Genomic DNA, 16,259 nt, shown 5'->3' with positions numbered 1-16,259 from the left:
CTGATAGATGTCTACAAAATGTGTGGCAGAAATAGGGTGGATAGTTAGAGGCTCCTGGGTGGAAGGGTCGACTACAAGGGGGCACAGGTTCAAAAAAAGGTGAGGTGGTAAGTTTAGGGGAGATGACAGGAGAAGTTCAGAGCATGTTGGGTGCCTGGAACACATTTGGCAATGGAGGTGGTGGAAGCAGGCACATTAACAGCATTCAAGGTGCATCTTGACAGATGCAAACAGGGGCAGGGGGCGCGTGCAGCAGCGAACAGAGGGATAGAAATCACATATTGGTGCAGGCTTGGTGGGCCAAAAAAGGTCCTGTTCTTCAGCGTTGAATCCCTACAGCTCATTTGAACTCAAAAAACCAGGAACCTCGCCTCCATCCACCTTCTCAACACCCCCAGTTCCAACAGTGACATCTACAGTCCAGCCTCATTCTTGGGTAATTGTCTGTCCTGTATCCCTCAGAGTGGACCAGTTCCACATCATGCATCACTTCCAACAAAATGCCAGAGCTGTGTCATTGACTATTATAACAAAGAATCCAGCAAAAACCTCAATTAAGCACATGCAAAACCATGGCTTTATTTTAGTGCAAACGGGTAACAAGGGAAGTCAAAGCTATTTCTGCAGAATCTAGCTTAGAATTTACCAACATGAATTATTTAATTAGCATTTTAGCTTCAACACAATGCAAAATCACTTTGCTTAGTTAGAACCAATTATGTGGTGCATGCAAGATGGAAAAAAAAAACAACTGGAAAGTCTAGGATCATAAACTTGAAGGACAGGTTCGGCATCAGAAACAGACTTTCTGGTTTCTCAGAAAAGAAGATCTGAAATTCAAGTATATAAATTTACCAGCAGCAATTTGAACTGTTATATTTCATGTGCTCAGCAACATGGCCAATTGGCTGCAATGCCACTGTGTCTCAGAAGATCAGTTGGCTCAAGAACCAACACGAGGTCATTGCTGAATTATTTGGGGGCTGCTCAGCTGACACCAACAAGGAGCAACTGAATAAGAGCATCAAGAGTGGTCAGTTTTGGAGAAGTCTATTATACTCTGTATACACCATGTAATATACAAAATACCGTTCTTCAGAGGAATAGAATCCTCCAGTGCAAAAGTAGATCATCTAATCCAATGAGTCTGCACCAACTTTCCATAAGAGCATCCTATCCAGACCCTAACCCCACAACCCCCACATTTACCATGGCTAATCCCCCTAACCTACACATCTTGGGACACAGAGGAAACTTAACATGGTTTATCCACCTAACACACATCTTGGGACTGTGGGAAAAACCAGAGCACCCAGTGGGAAACCCATGCTGACACAGGGAACACATGCAAGCTACACAGTTATGCAAGGCCAGACTCAAACCCAAGTCCCTGGTGCTGAGGCAGCAGTGCTAACCACTGCCACCATAACTAAAATCAATGGCCAAACCATCCTCACATCTTTTAAGATCTTAAATCAAAGCAAGTGAGGGGTATAAATAATAGGTTACAGAAAGTCAGAGTGAATCACACAATTTCCATGTCAGGGAAGCCTGGAAGTTTTCATATCAGATTTGTGAGAGAGAGTGTTAAGTTCTGCCTTTCATGTAAACAGCACCATTCTATAAGGCATACAACTGCTTACTTTGATCCACAACAATTATGCTTCTAATAGGAGAATAACAGGTCAATTCTTTTTTGTGGTGTCCTATTGATTGATAAAATTCAACATTGACTAAAGGTCATTTTGTACCTGCCCAGAATGACCAACGCAGAGTAGAACATTGTAATTACCAGCTAACGAGAAACACAAACTGAGACTGCACAACGTGAGGACAGCTGCAGCTGTATAGGGCATTGGTGAGGCCACAGCTGGAGTACTGTGTGCAGTTTTGGTCGTTGCACTTACGCAAGGATATCTTGGCCAATGAGGGAGTGCAGAGGGTTTACTAGGCTGATACCGGAGTTGAGGGGGGTTGAGCTATGAGGAGAGGCTGAATAAACTAGGCTTGTACTCGTTAGAGTTTAGAAGAATGAGGGGAAAATCTCTGAGACATAAGATGATGAATGGGATGGATAGGATAGAGGTGGAGAGACTCTTCCCGCTCAGAAAGGACAGTAGGACTAGAGGGCACAGCCTCAAGATAGGGGTGGGCGGGGGGGAGAAATAGGGGGGACAGTTTAGAACAGAGTTGAGGAGGAACTTCTTCACTCAAAGGGTGGTGAATCTCTGGAATTCTCTGCCCGTTGAAGTGGTGGAGGCTGCCTCGCTAAATATTTTTAAGACGCAGATTGATGGGTTTTTGATAAGAGAGGGGATTAAGGGTTATGGGGAGAGGGCGGGAAGGTGGAACTGAGCCACGACAGATCAGCCATGATCTTATTGAATGGCGGGGCAGGCTCAAGGGGCTAGATGGCCTACTCCTGCTCCTATTTCTTATGTTCTTTCATCCCAAATAACCAGAAGTCAGAAATTATAAATATCTCAACAAATTTACTACATTAATAGTTTTCTTCTGTCCAGCTCTTCATCTCTGGCCCTAATGATCCTACACTATGTATGTTTAGGCATTTTCTCACCTGGCTAAATGTTTAACCAAGCTCAGGTTCAATGTTGTTCTTGTCTGCAGCAATCCATAACAAGGCATAAGATTTCTCCTTGTCATAAAGTTAAAGGTTTTCAAACCAAGTGGTTCCCAGTCTTGCACAGAAGTGGCTGACTTCCACTCTAGCTCCCAGTGATGCAACTGAAATCAAGGCGGGGGGGGGGGGGGGGGGGGGGGGGTGGTGTGCAGGACTGGAGCTACATTGATTTTCTCATTGGTTTTTCTTGCATTTATGCTGCACAGGTGTGCCACTTGTCTTGCACTCTGCTTTCCTCTCTTCCGCTTTGGCTGCTAAGAAGTGCACAGGGGAACGCATCTTCTGGGGTCCAGTCATTCTAGGAAGGGAGGATAGGAAATGCTGGAGCACCATCAGAGCCCAGTGCCTCTTCCATTAGGTGCCAAGGTTGAAATCGTCAGCAAATATGCACAAGACAGACATGTGATTTTTATTATGTGGTATAGGATATTGATACACTGCACTTGGGTGTGAGAGAGGAAGAAACAGTCAACTTCTTATAACAGCATAACATTGACACTGAAGTCCAAGTCACTGTTTGGCTTTTCAACACCTAACAAACCAGCAAGACAAACTTATCAATTGACGTGTCCAATCACTAAAATATAATTAGCTTTTACATTGTCAAACAAATGTATGTCAAGGGGTGGCACATGATTGATTGTTCTTTGCAAAGAACAGAATCTAATTTTGCATCAGTGCCAGTAAGCATTGGAGGCAGAATTGAAATCAGATTTGGATTCAATCCAGTTGTAACAAATTTATTCAAATAGGAACAGATATTTGTCAATCATCCTTGAATTTCAACCAGAGCTATACACTATACCATGGAGATTTTGATGTTCTATATGCTTTTAAGCCATCTGGAATGCACAAGGTTCAGACCTTCATACTGATGTTACAGATTTGATAACACAATAGTTCTCCCTAACATCTTTGCTTGAAGGTGGAAGAATTCACAGGATGGCGTTCACATCAAACAAAGCTGTCCAGAGTGTGGGATATAGTAAAGAAACCAAAAGAGGCAAATACCACTTCCTGAAAGTCAGACTTATTGGAATGGGATGGTTAACTTAGCTATATACTTGCACCAATTCAAGCTAAAAACTTATTTCAAAACATCCTGAAGTCTCCAACACAGGATCAGTGGTTTCCACCTCCACTAGAACACCATTCCATGTGGTGTCTTTTTTTTTAGGCAAAAATGACTGGATCAGTCCCAAAACAGACCTTCTGCCTGCTTCACCCCATGCTAGTCTTAATTTATTTTCAACAAAAGTTACCCCCATCTTATACCGCTGCAAGACCATTTGATTCTTCCTTTCCAGAATAAAACGTTTCTGCTGTTTTTCTTAAAAACTCAAACCACTGAGATCAGCCTAATTGCTCTTGTTCATACTGTCCTATTCAGTCCCACAATCAGAAGCAAACTGTGTACTCTAGGAACTGAACAGAATGCCTCTACAATTTAATCACAAACCTCTTCTCATTTTCACTTTCGAGAAGCTCAACATCCAATTGACTTCACTGGATGTGTTTGGTGTCAAGTCGACCAAGACTTTTTCCAACACCATTCATACTTCAGCAAATTTGCTCTTTCCTATTATACAAGTTGGTTGTATTATCCACGTTAGATTTTTCCCTAAAAAAATTTTTTGTCCAACTCAGGTTTTAGCTGATTTTTGAATTTAATGCCCCTCCCAACCAGTTGGTAACAAACATGACTAGAACCCCTACAGTGAGGCAGCCATTCAGCCCAAAAATCCCATCCCCATAATCTCATTTATCCTGCTAATACCCTGACACTATGGGGTAATTTTAGCATGGCCAATCAACCTAACCAGCACATCTTTGGGCAGAGGGGAAACCAAAGCACCCAGAGAGAGCCCATGCAGATCAGGGGAGAACATACAAACTGCACATAGACAGTGAGCCAAGTGGGGTATTGAACCCAGGCCCCTGGCACTGAGGGGCAGCAGTGCTAACCACTGTCACCTGGCATATTGAAATGAAACCTCAGTCACATGACTAAGCAGTAATGGTCCCACCAGGGCCCTGAGCACCCCCTCCATTACTTCCCTCTTTACCCTCCCCATACTCATCCTGCAACGAATGGGAGAGATTCTCCATTCTTCAACTAGTTTGTCATCGATTGCCTGTATTTCTGAATCAGACCTTTGGCATTTGACTAGTGGTTTGGGCAGTTGACCTAGATTTCCAAAACACGTGTTACTTCTTCCAGGGAGGGTGTTCAGGCAGAGCCCTCAGTTGGAGGTAAAATTATCCGCCGTAAGCCATAGTCAAGTTATTGCAATGTAACTAGGCCAGCGGGTCTGCAATTCCAGGCTCAGTGTTATTCCTCTTTTTAATGTGGGTCATTTGCCTTGCTATCTCCACAATATCTGGCAACTCCTCCTTAAAATGGGCAGCACCTCAAATCTTCACCCACCTCATCTTTCACCATAGGTTACACAACAGCATTTAAAGAGAATTAGCCATGCCTTAACCCAACATACAGTAACAAGGCCTGGAATTTGGCACAGTGCCCATTTGTTATTTTAATGCCATGAACAAATGATCTGAAATGCAAATTCAAGAAGTCATGATCTACTGGATAGTAATTTGGTCAAAGCTAAAAAACTATTCTTGAACGGAATACCTCGCTACTATACAAAAAGCAGAAAACCTTCAAAAATGTAGGCAAGAACTTAAATTACCAGCCCCAGGGCTAAAATGTAGATTTCCCCATCTAATTCAACATGAAATTCTTCATTTTAGAAGAAAGTGGTCTGCTTTTGTTACATCAAAGCTACCATTACAAATAAAGTATATACTGGCCTTACCCGTTGCCCTGGAGGCTCAGAATATCAGATAGGGACCTGTGTATCAAGTAACAGATCACAAAAATGGCACAATAAATAGCTGGTTACCACTAGTAACTAATGAAACTCACCCCCTTCAGCATCCTGTGCACCAGCGCTTCCAAGGTCAGATGGGTTCGGTGGTGCAGTTCCAGCAGGTGGTTCATAGGTCGCCAAGAGATTTATAGTCCCCTAGAAACACATTTTGCACCCAAAATGAGAACTACATTAAAATCGGAAAAAAGTTCTTAAAATGCAAAGATGAAGTCCATTTCCTTTAACTAGAAAGGATGACAGAGACATTGCATTACTAAAATAGTTCCAGTGTACAATAGTACAATGGCTGCCAGGGAGGAAGCAGGAATCATGACAGCATTCGATTACAATGATACAGAAGTTGAATGCTCAATGAATACATTCAGTTGCCTTCTAGTTCAGTTCATTGGACTCCCTACAATTCAGAAATGGGCCATTCAGCCCATCAAGTCTGTATCAACTCTCTAAAGAGCGTCTTGGCCCACACCATGAACTGGCATATTTCCCCCACTCATTCCCCCCAACCTACACATCTTGGGACATGATGGAATAATTTAGCATGGCCAACGCACATAATCTGCACATTTTTGGAATGTGGGAGGAAACCCACACAGAAAACAAAACTCCACACAGCCACCCAAGACTGGAATTGAACCTAGGCTCCTGGTGCTGTGACGAAGCAGTGCTAACCACAACACCAATATGAAATATAAAATTCTTCCAGAAAAACCACAGTATAGGGACTGAAGCAGGCCATCTTCTGCCTCTCATTGCACCATTGCATTAATGCAGGCCTGATCTGCACTTTAACTCAATCCACCCACAGGCAAGATCATAAAAGGGACATGAAAGCATTATCAGTTTTGAAGTTTGCTTGGGACAGCTCAGCTTTCTGGGGAAGTTCCAGATTTCCATTACTCATCACGTGAAGTGCCTCTGACTTTTTCCCCTGAATAGCCTAGCCCCAATTATAAAGGATTTGTTTGCCCCTTTATTTTGGAGGAATCAGTTTGCCCATATATACCAATCAAATCCTTAAATCATTTTAAGCACTGCAATTCTGTCACAAATGAAAAATTTATATTTGACAGAGTACAAGCCTAGTCAACGCAATTTGCTCCCCTCAATTCAAGCTTCGATCTTTATGGCAAATCTATGTCACCCATACCCTTTCAAAAGGCAGGGAGCCTTGAGCTGCAAAGACCACAATGAACAAAATATTTCAGATATGATCAAACTGGAGTTTGTATAATTGTCGTTCAACTTCCATCCTTTTGAATCCCAGCCCCCTCAAAATAAACATTTCGTTAGTGTTTTAAGTTACTCTTTATACTTGTCCACTAATATTTAGTGATTTCTGGCCAGACACTTACTTTCTGATCCCACACAGGTCCTAATCATTCAGGATTTTAGAAAATATTCTAATCTATCCTTGGTCCAAAATGATCTCACATTAACCCCATAGAGTTCCACCTGCCACAGATATTAGAGAGTGCCCTTTAACCAGAAAATACAAAGAGGGTCAGAAAGACATCTTCAAGCGGGAGTCTCTGGATTAAGGATTGCATAGGAATTCCAGAACAAAGTGTTGATTTCTGACAACATGGACAAGTTGTGAAAGCCAAGAAATAGTCAGTCAAATGGGCTGGAATTAGAAATGTTTACATTGTATCCACATTTGAAAACGTTACAATTGGATATATTGCATGAAAAACCCAAATCTTTTCCATTCTACAAATTCATGTAATTACATTTTGTAATGGATACAGATGTTAACATGTCTTGCTGCAATTACCTACTTCCACCAGTTGCAGCACCGTAGTAGCTCAGCGTGGCAGCTTTAAGTCCTCTGCTCCAATCAACTGGACTCCTTGTTCCAAATTCCCTCAAGATTTCCGATTCATAAAATACAAAATTCCCCCTTCGCATATCTAGATTTGGACCAAATTGTGTCTGCAAATCTTTAGTTCAGGTTTATATTGGCTTAAATTACATAGTTTAATTGTTGCACTGAACATTCAGGTGCAGTGTATTAACGTTTAATTATTTTATGTGCAATACTTAACCCTGACGCAACACAACTCTGAAAGAATGGTGTTGCAACACTGCCTATACTAGTGCTGTTGTAATTAAATGGTTGCAGTAATGTGTGGGTTGTTTTTAATCTCCACTTCGGTGAAATGATTCAAAGGATTGCAATCCCATTGCACTGATGAAACTACCCTGCTGTTACCATGAACTGGTGAGCAGAGACTTGAGAAACAAGATTTCACTAACTTGATTATTCTCATTAGTTCTTAAAACTAAGTAGGAGCTGAAGTTACACAAAATTGAAACAATATCCGAGTGCCTTGACTAAAAATCATTGAAAATAAATTACACCATCTACTCATTCGTCACAATGGTTCCTGGTTTGTTGATAGGAAGCACAGACTAACACTAGCAAGATGTTAACTGTGATGCCTCACACGCTGCAGGACTGATAATTGTGCCAACCTCAAAGACGAAGTAAGTTTTTGACTAAGCAGATTTATAGCCAAAAGTCAAGTTGATGTTGCTGTAGCAAGGCACCTTGGATCAGCATGCAATAATGTCACAAACATGCTTCCCCACTTAAGACCATCGAGCGTCAGATTAGGTTGAGGAGCATTCACTATCCTGATTAGAATTTGGAATTTTGGGTCTGCTAAATCCACATTTTATTGTCATGACACAGAAGTACAAGTTGGCAATAAGTCTTCGGCATTTCTTTACATGCAAGTTAGATCACCCGACTACTACACAATGGAGAATTAATGATAAGTAACTTGCCCAACCTCAGGTCTAAGTGAACAGCCACTGGATCGTCTTACAGGTCCAGATTTACTTACCCCAGTTGGTTGTTTCTTCTCAGTGAGCAATGCAATATTCTTCAATGGCAACGTCTTTTGGCCGCTTGCAAGCTCTCTCAGGGATATTGTCGCTGAGCCGATAAACCTAAAAGACATTGAGGCATTCAATATCAAAACCCTCAGCATATTCCAGAAGTTACATATTCTGTCAATGACAGAATTTTCTCTTTCAAATAGCATTTTAAAATGTTTTGGAGTGTGGACATTGTCAGCACTTATTGCTCATCCCCAATTGCCTCAGTAAAGTGGTGGTGGGAAAGTCTCTTTACAACACAATGGATGCACTTGTACCATGTGGGTGTCAAGATTCTGGCCCAGTGGTAATGCAGGTAAGGAAAGCTATTTGCAAAACAGTATGTTTGGTAGAGAGAATTTGCAGAAAGTGGGTGTTTCAAGTGCCCATTGCCCTTGTCCTACTTGGTGGTAGTGGTCACCAATTTAAGGTGGTAGCAGTTGCTAGATTTAAAGGCCTCTGAAGGAGACTTGGGGAGTTGCTGCAGTGCATCTTGTAGATGGCACACACTGTTGCCACTGTGCATTGGTAGAGGGAGTGACTGGGGTGCCATTCAAGCAGGCTGCTTTGTCCTGGATGGTGTTAAGCTTGAGTGTTGAAGTTGCACCTCATCCAAGCAAGTGTAGAGTATTCCATCACACTCCTGGAATGTAGCAGATGGAACATAATGTGGAAAAGTGTGAAGTAATCCACTTGGACAGAAGGAACAGATGTGCAGAGTATTTCCTAAACAGTAAAAAGAGGAAAAAAATCTAAATGTACATAGCAACCAGGGTGTCCTTGGCCATAAAAATCACTGAAGGCTAACAGATGCAGCAAATTATCAGGCAGCCTAATGGAATGTTAGCATTTATTGCAAAAAAAAGTTTGAGTGCAGGAGTCGAGATCTTGCTTCAGTTGAACAGAAACTTGGTTACACTAAACCTGGAGTAGTGTGCAATTGTGTCCCCTTACCTTAGGGAGAATATTATTGCCTGTCAGAGGGAGTGCAAAGATCAGACTTGTTCTGGGGGTGGTGCAACTTGAGATTGGGCAAACTGGGCCTGTATTCTCTAGAGTTTAAGAATAAGAGGCAATCTCCAAAAGAGTGGATACAGGTAAAGGATTTCCCTTGTAGGAGCAGAGAACTAGGGGCACAATTTTTAAAAAGGGGGAAGCCAAGAAGAACAAAGCTGAAGAGAAATTTCTTTACACAAAGTTGTCAATCTTTGGAATTATCTATTCCAGAGGACTGTGGGAGCTCAGTAAGTCATTGATAGGTTTCTGCTTCACAATAACGAGAACGTTATGGGGAGTGTGTGAAGGCACTGATGTGTCTGATCAGCCATGATTGTACTGAATGGTAGAGCAGGCTGGATGGGCTGAATGGCCTTTTCCTGCTCCTATGTTACATTCCTATTACCTCTTGTCAGAGATGGGCAGCACCAAGGACTTACACGGCACTAATATTTGCCAGTCAGTCTAAACCTAAAATGTTGTCCAGGTCTTACTGTTTGTGTTGAGTTGCAAATGGTATTGAACATTGCAATCAAATGGACATTCTCACCTTTCCCACAGGTGGGTCACTGATAAAACAGTTGCAAATCATCAGACCCAGAACATTACCGAGAAATACCTGCAGAAATGCTCTCGGGTGGAGATGAAGGGCCTTTTGTGCTGGGTCTGACTCCAGTTCCTCCCTCTTTCCCACTGACCTTAAAATTTTACTCTGCTTCCTTGATGTCACACTTGGTCAAAGCTGCTTTGTCATCTAGGACAGTTACTACCACCTTACTGTTAAGGTTAGTGTTTTGCCCATGTTTGGACCAGGATTGTAATGAGGGTCAGACAGACAGGCCCTGGCAGATTCCAAACCAGTGTACCAGGTTACTACGGAATGCTTCGTAGCACTATTAACAACCCTTTCCATCACTTTGCTCAGGATTGCATGCATGATGGGGTGGTAAATGTTGTGTTTTACAGGCATATAAACATTTTCCTTTCAGTCCAGTATTTGCCAGTGCTGGGGTTCTCCTGAAACAGTTTGGCTAGGGGCACTGCTAGTTCTGGAGCACAAGCCTTCAGTATCACTAGTCAGGATGTTGCTGCAGTCCATTGCCTTTGCTGCCCTGCATGTTTTGCTATTTTTTGACATCATATGAACAGAATTGAACTAATTAAATACTGGAATCAGAGGTGATGGTGACCTCAGGAAGAGGCAGAGATGGATATTTGTCTAAGCTCCATACACCATTTGCCCATCACCCCTGTACTTGTTAACTACACGCTCCCAGTCCAGCATTGTCACTATTTTTGAATTCTTGTCCTCATTTTCACATCCCAGCCTTACTATATTAAAGGTGCAACATAAAAGGCAATGTTTATTAGTTAGCCACAAGTAGGTTTATTTTAACACTGCAATGAAGCTACTGTGAAAATCCCCTAGTCACCACACTCTGGCATCTGTTTGATTACATGGAGGGAAAATTTGGCATGGTCAATAATGTAGTTCTACTGGAGACACAGCCAGAGTCAGAAATGGTTGAGTGACAATTATGGTTTGAAATTAAGAAAAACGGCTGAGATTTCATTTTTCTACAAAAATTCTATTTCCATACAGTACTTCAAGTGGCTTTGGTCAGTCTACATTAAGAAGCTATTTTAGTGCATTTCCAAGACTGATGGTCACAAATCTTCGCAGCTCAGGGAACCAGAGTGCAAACAAAAGCAATATTCAGCTCAGATTTCAGCAGAAACAGATGAGCTTAAGCGTGGTTAACAGAAGTGATTCTGCTTCACAGTAAAATCAAAAGCTACGAGGGTCAGGAGTGCAATCCAGATCTCTACTATGTAATCATTGGGCCTTCAGGAGCTCCCATCAGCATGAGGGTCTGCTGCTTTGGGACCTTGGTATCATTGAATCTCTACAGTGCATTTGACCTACTGAGGCTGCACTGACCACAATTCCACCCAGGCCCTATCCTCACAACTTCATGTATTTATCCTGCTAATCTCCCTGACACTAAGTGGTAATTTAGCATGGCCAATCAACATAACCCACACATCTTTGGACTGCAGGAGGAAACCAGAGCACCTGGAGTAAACCCTCAAACGTGGGGCGACTACATGCAGACAGGGATCCAAGGCCAGAATTGAACCTAGGTCCCTAGTGCTGTGAGGCAGCAGTGCTAACCACTGAGCCACTGTCCTCAGCCCTGAATTTGGCTCCTGCTCACGAGGAGGTTACAGTCCTGCTGAATTCGATTTAGACCCAAGAGTTAAAACTCTTCAGTGACTTCTCCAGTTTAAAATCTGTTAGACAGAAAGAGCAACAAAACAACACTGACATATTATTCCCCAAGAGTCAACTTGTACACTCAATCCCAGGTAAACACAAACTGTTCAAATTCTTGAAGAATCAGTCACCATCTTTGGGACCCCACTTTCACAGCAAGACAGTCAAGTAGCTCCTTCCCAAAAGCAAAAATAGTTCCCTTCCACCTGCTGTTTACAAAATAGATAAAACTTCCCTCTGTCATAGCAATATCAAAAACACAAGGTGGGAGAATAATGTTCCCCCTACACTCGCAAAGCATTTTTAACTGAATAAGCCAGGAACAGCTTGAAATGGAAGCTTAGATTTTAAAAGTTCCCCACTTCCAAAAAGTGAATGGACAATATACTTGAGGCTGCAGGAGATGGAATTGCATGGATGTCAGAGATCTGCCGAGATAGAGAAAAAAAAAAGAAGGGGGGAGAAAATAGAACTGATTGTCTTGACTTTGGTTGGCTATTAAGAGCTAGAACGCAGAAGTCTCAGTAATGATGAGGTCCAGATATCATCCTCCAATAGGCACAATGCAAATTTTACACACTGAACTACAAAAGAGTTACCATCATGGTGAGTGCATGTGGTAGTTCAAAGACATATTCTTGGCACGTAGGTGACATGAGCAAGGGAAACTTTCTAACCATCCCTCAACTTGAGGCAGTTAAAGCTGTTGTAACCCTGCCAAACAGCACTAAAACCACACCCAGAGATTGCTGACTAATGTCCCATAAACAATCAGCTTAGGAAAGAACTGAACACAACAACTGCATCCATCAGAAGCAATTCCTGACGCACGGTAAATAAACTTGCACAAAACACCTATTTAAGTGTTGCATATGCAGATTACAAGCAAAAGTCAGAAACCATGGGCCCTATTCTCTGACCTCGCCTGCAGCTGGAATTCTCTGGTCACGCTGCAATGAACAGATTTGGCCGAGTGCCAAATTCTCCGTTCTTGCTGGCTGGGCGTAAATGGCTGGAGAACTCCAGTTGCATCTTTACACAGGAGCTAGTTGTAACATGTTAATTTATGCACGATGACAAAATTTCATTTGACGACTCTTCATGATTAGATCCAAAGGCAGTCCAAAAAGGAAATACAAGTTAAATGACTGATGCTGATGAATGCTTCAGGCTCCTGAGCCAGGAACAATCTAAGCTGACACAATCATTGTTTCCCCTCAAACCAACATTCCCCTGCCAGTGAGGATGCTCTCATGCCCTGGTTCCCTGGTCAATATTGACTGGGGAAAGAACCCATTCAATCTTGAAACAAATAAAATCCTGAGATCCACAACTCTCCTCTCCCCAAATATCACCAGCTCTCTGAAGAAGCCACAATTGCGCAGATCATTATGACCCACATCTAGTACTGTAACATATAGAGGGGCTACCCACAAATACTAGGCAAATAAAAATACCAATTTAATTTTTAAAAATTGTCCCAAATTAGTGAAAAAGAATTTTTAGAAGAATAAAAAAAAAGTGCTGGAAAAAATCTAAGTCCAGCAGCATCTGTGGGGAGTGAAACAGAGTGAAGGCTGAGTCCAATGAGTCAGCATCCACAGTACTTAAAGGGAGTGCTGCATATTCCTATCTGCTGGAAAAAAGATCATCTTGTTCAGACTGGCCTCAAAAAGTGATTAATTACCTGCATGCTGCACACCAACAGGCTAGTTCTTTTGCAAGCTACAATCAAGTCCTGTTGAACAGGTTATCACGGCCCACAGGCTAAGTTTTGACATTGATGGTGGTTTAAGTTGGCTCACCTTCAGATTCAAAAGGGCAAAGAGAGAAATGGCAATGTGAATTCTAAAACAGGCAGTGACATATTTTGACGAATTAAGTGGAAATAATGATTGTTCACATGCAGCCACTTTCCTGCTCTCTTGTGGCCCTATTGTTTTTTCCCCCTCCCTAGATCGGAAAGATTTCACAGATGAGATCGGAATTTTCTTCCTCGCATTAAATTGGCAAGAGCTCAGGAAGTTAGAAATTCAGGCTTTCCCGAGAGTGGTAGAACAAAGAACCATCGCAGCTAATGTGGCTAAGGGTCAGAGAGAATGTCTTCCCACCAGCCCCCAAACAACTACTGTTTCCATGGTGTACAGTCAGCATCTTGTACACATTGTGCTCATGATTTCTCCAGAGGTAGTTGTTTCCCTCTTGTTTAGCAAGAGGTAAGTCTGAGTGTACAATCGCTTGATTTTTTTTTGAATGAAAGTAATCAGGGCAGCAGATCTAAAAGGCCTCAAATAATTTGAGTGAACTTGTTATAGAACCAGCTTATTAAACATTCACGAAAATCAGAATGGTTACAGCACCAGAAGGAGGCCATTCAACCCACTGGGTCCATGGCAACTCTTTTGCAATCACAGCTCTGCAAATTCTCTTCAGTATTATCCAATTTCCTTTTGAAAGCTACTAACAATCTGCCTACATCACATTCTCAGTCACTGCATTCCAAATCCTAACCACTTACTGTGTTAAAAACCACATTTCCTGATGTCACCCCTGATTTAAGCTGAATGGGAGAACCAATGTTCTCCACTTCTCTATCCTTCCACCCATGGGAGCAGATTCTCTATTACTCTGCCCAGATACATCATGGTTTTGAACATCTCTATCAAATCTCCTTTCAACCTTCTCTTCAAGGAGGAGAACAGCCTCAGCATCTCCAATCTACACAAAAAAAATTCATTTCCCTGGAAGTATTCTTTCCATCTTTTCCACACACAAATTCCTTTACGTCCTTTCAAAAAGTGCAGTGCCCAAAATTGCACACAATATTCTCGTTGAAGCTTAACCATTTCTCAAATTTTCTTGCTCTTAGATTTAGGCCTCTTCTCAAAATCCCAGATTCTATAGCCCTCATTTTGCAACCTGCCCTCCCACCGTCAATGATTTGTGCAATTTGACCCTCGGGTCCCTCAGCTCCAACATCCTCTTTGGAATTGTGTCATTTATGTTGCCTCTCCTCTTGTTTCCTGCGAAAAAAATTTAGGACTTCATACATCTGCATTAAATGTCCTTTTCTACATGCTGGTCCAGTCTATCAGACTGTCTGTATCCTCTCAAAGCTCATCATTATCTTTGTCCCAATACTTCAAGTTGTGTTATCAGCAAATTTCAAAATTAAGCCTAGGTCATTTGTATACAAGAAAATCAATGGTCCTAAAATTGACTTTTGCAGAAGCCCATCATATGTCTTCATGTTCAAAACAAATGATTATTCCTTATTCTGTTTCCTGTCACTCAGTCCATATTATATTCCAGTTGCATTTTTTGTTCCATGAGCTTTGACCCTGCTCACAAGCCTATCATGTGGCACTTCAAATGCTTTTTGGAAGTCGATGTATACAACATCAACTGCATTACCCCTAACTCTCAAAGCTCAAGCAAGCTCTGAAAAATAAGTTGCCCTTAAAGTGGTACTGGCTTTCCTCGATTCATATTTGTTTGCATGGCTGCTAATTCTGACCTGAATTATTATTTGTAGAAGCTTTGCCACCACTAAATTTAAGCTGACTGGTTTGTAGTTCATGTACACACTCTTGAACAAGTGTGTAACATTCACAATTCTGCACCCCTTTGGTCTCACTCCTGTATCCCAAGAGACATGGAAGATCCCTCCCCACCCTTCCTAATTACTTTCCCTGAAGCAGATTTTGCTTCTGCAGTGCCTAAACTACTTTGATATGCTATCTAATGGCACGTATAGTAAATTGCATCACATTTAACCACAATTCGTGAAAGGTAAGTTCCATTAAGTGTTGGTTTCAAACCATATCAGATTGTTAGCATCATGAAGAACGCTTGTTGACCCAAAATGGTAACTTTTTCCTCCAGGAATGCTGTCTGGCCTGCAACTTCTGTTTTATTTTAGATCAGCAGAAAAAAAGGTTTGTTTTTACACAGAATGTGGAAACACAGGACCCCAATCTGTAGCCATCAGCAAATGTTACAACTTCATACAAGACAAGATGGTCAACAGGAATGAGTGACAGTTCCCTTTGGTTCATAATCAAGATGATATAGACTGCAGTAATCTAAATATTACACTTTCACTATTGTCGACTGTATCTGGCTCCTCAACTGTTGCGAAACTGTCCTTAAAACATTTCCCATTATGTTTCATTTTCAAATGCAATGCTCATACTCACTGCCTCACACATTAAAAGGGGTGTCACCCATACAGTTCAGCTGACCCAAGTTCCTTTCTTACAATAGCAGTCAATCTGGGATTCCCTCCCAACACCACTCCTTCACTTTCTTCCATTAAGAAATCCTCAAAACCCCTCGTCCAAGCTTTTGGTCATTTGTGCTAATATCTTCTGTGGCTGTGTGTCTTGTTTTGTAATGTGCCTGTGAAGCATCTTGACACATTAGGTTAAGGCAGTATACAAAACATGTACAGTATGAAACACAAATAGGACTAGGCCAGACAGCCCTACGAGCCTGCCCCGCCATTCAATAAGATCATGGCTGATCTGAAGTGGATCAGTTCCACTTTCCTGCTTTCTCCACA

At 41.9% G+C, this 16,259-nt stretch overlaps 1 protein-coding gene across 1 annotated transcript in view; it reads right to left on the bottom strand.

The window, feature by feature from the left end:
* The window catches only part of LOC145354358 (myoferlin-like), a 228,648-nt gene that overhangs the window by 174,627 nt on the left and 37,762 nt on the right, over window positions 1-16,259 (bottom strand). Inside the window, exons 4-5 of the mRNA XM_080205557.1 lie at window positions 8,388-8,493; window positions 5,574-5,673 (exon numbers count right to left, since the gene is read on the bottom strand). Coding sequence (XP_080061683.1) covers window positions 5,574-5,673; window positions 8,388-8,493 — 206 coding nt within the window. The remainder of the gene's footprint in view (window positions 1-5,573; window positions 5,674-8,387; window positions 8,494-16,259) is intronic.

This window comes from Carcharhinus amblyrhynchos, chromosome 17, assembly GCF_965287045.1.
Source record: "Carcharhinus amblyrhynchos chromosome 17, sCarAmb.v2.hapA, whole genome shotgun sequence".
In the NCBI taxonomy this organism is placed as follows: Eukaryota; Metazoa; Chordata; class Chondrichthyes; order Carcharhiniformes; family Carcharhinidae; genus Carcharhinus; species Carcharhinus amblyrhynchos.
This window is presented reverse-complemented; position numbering and strand designations above follow the sequence as displayed.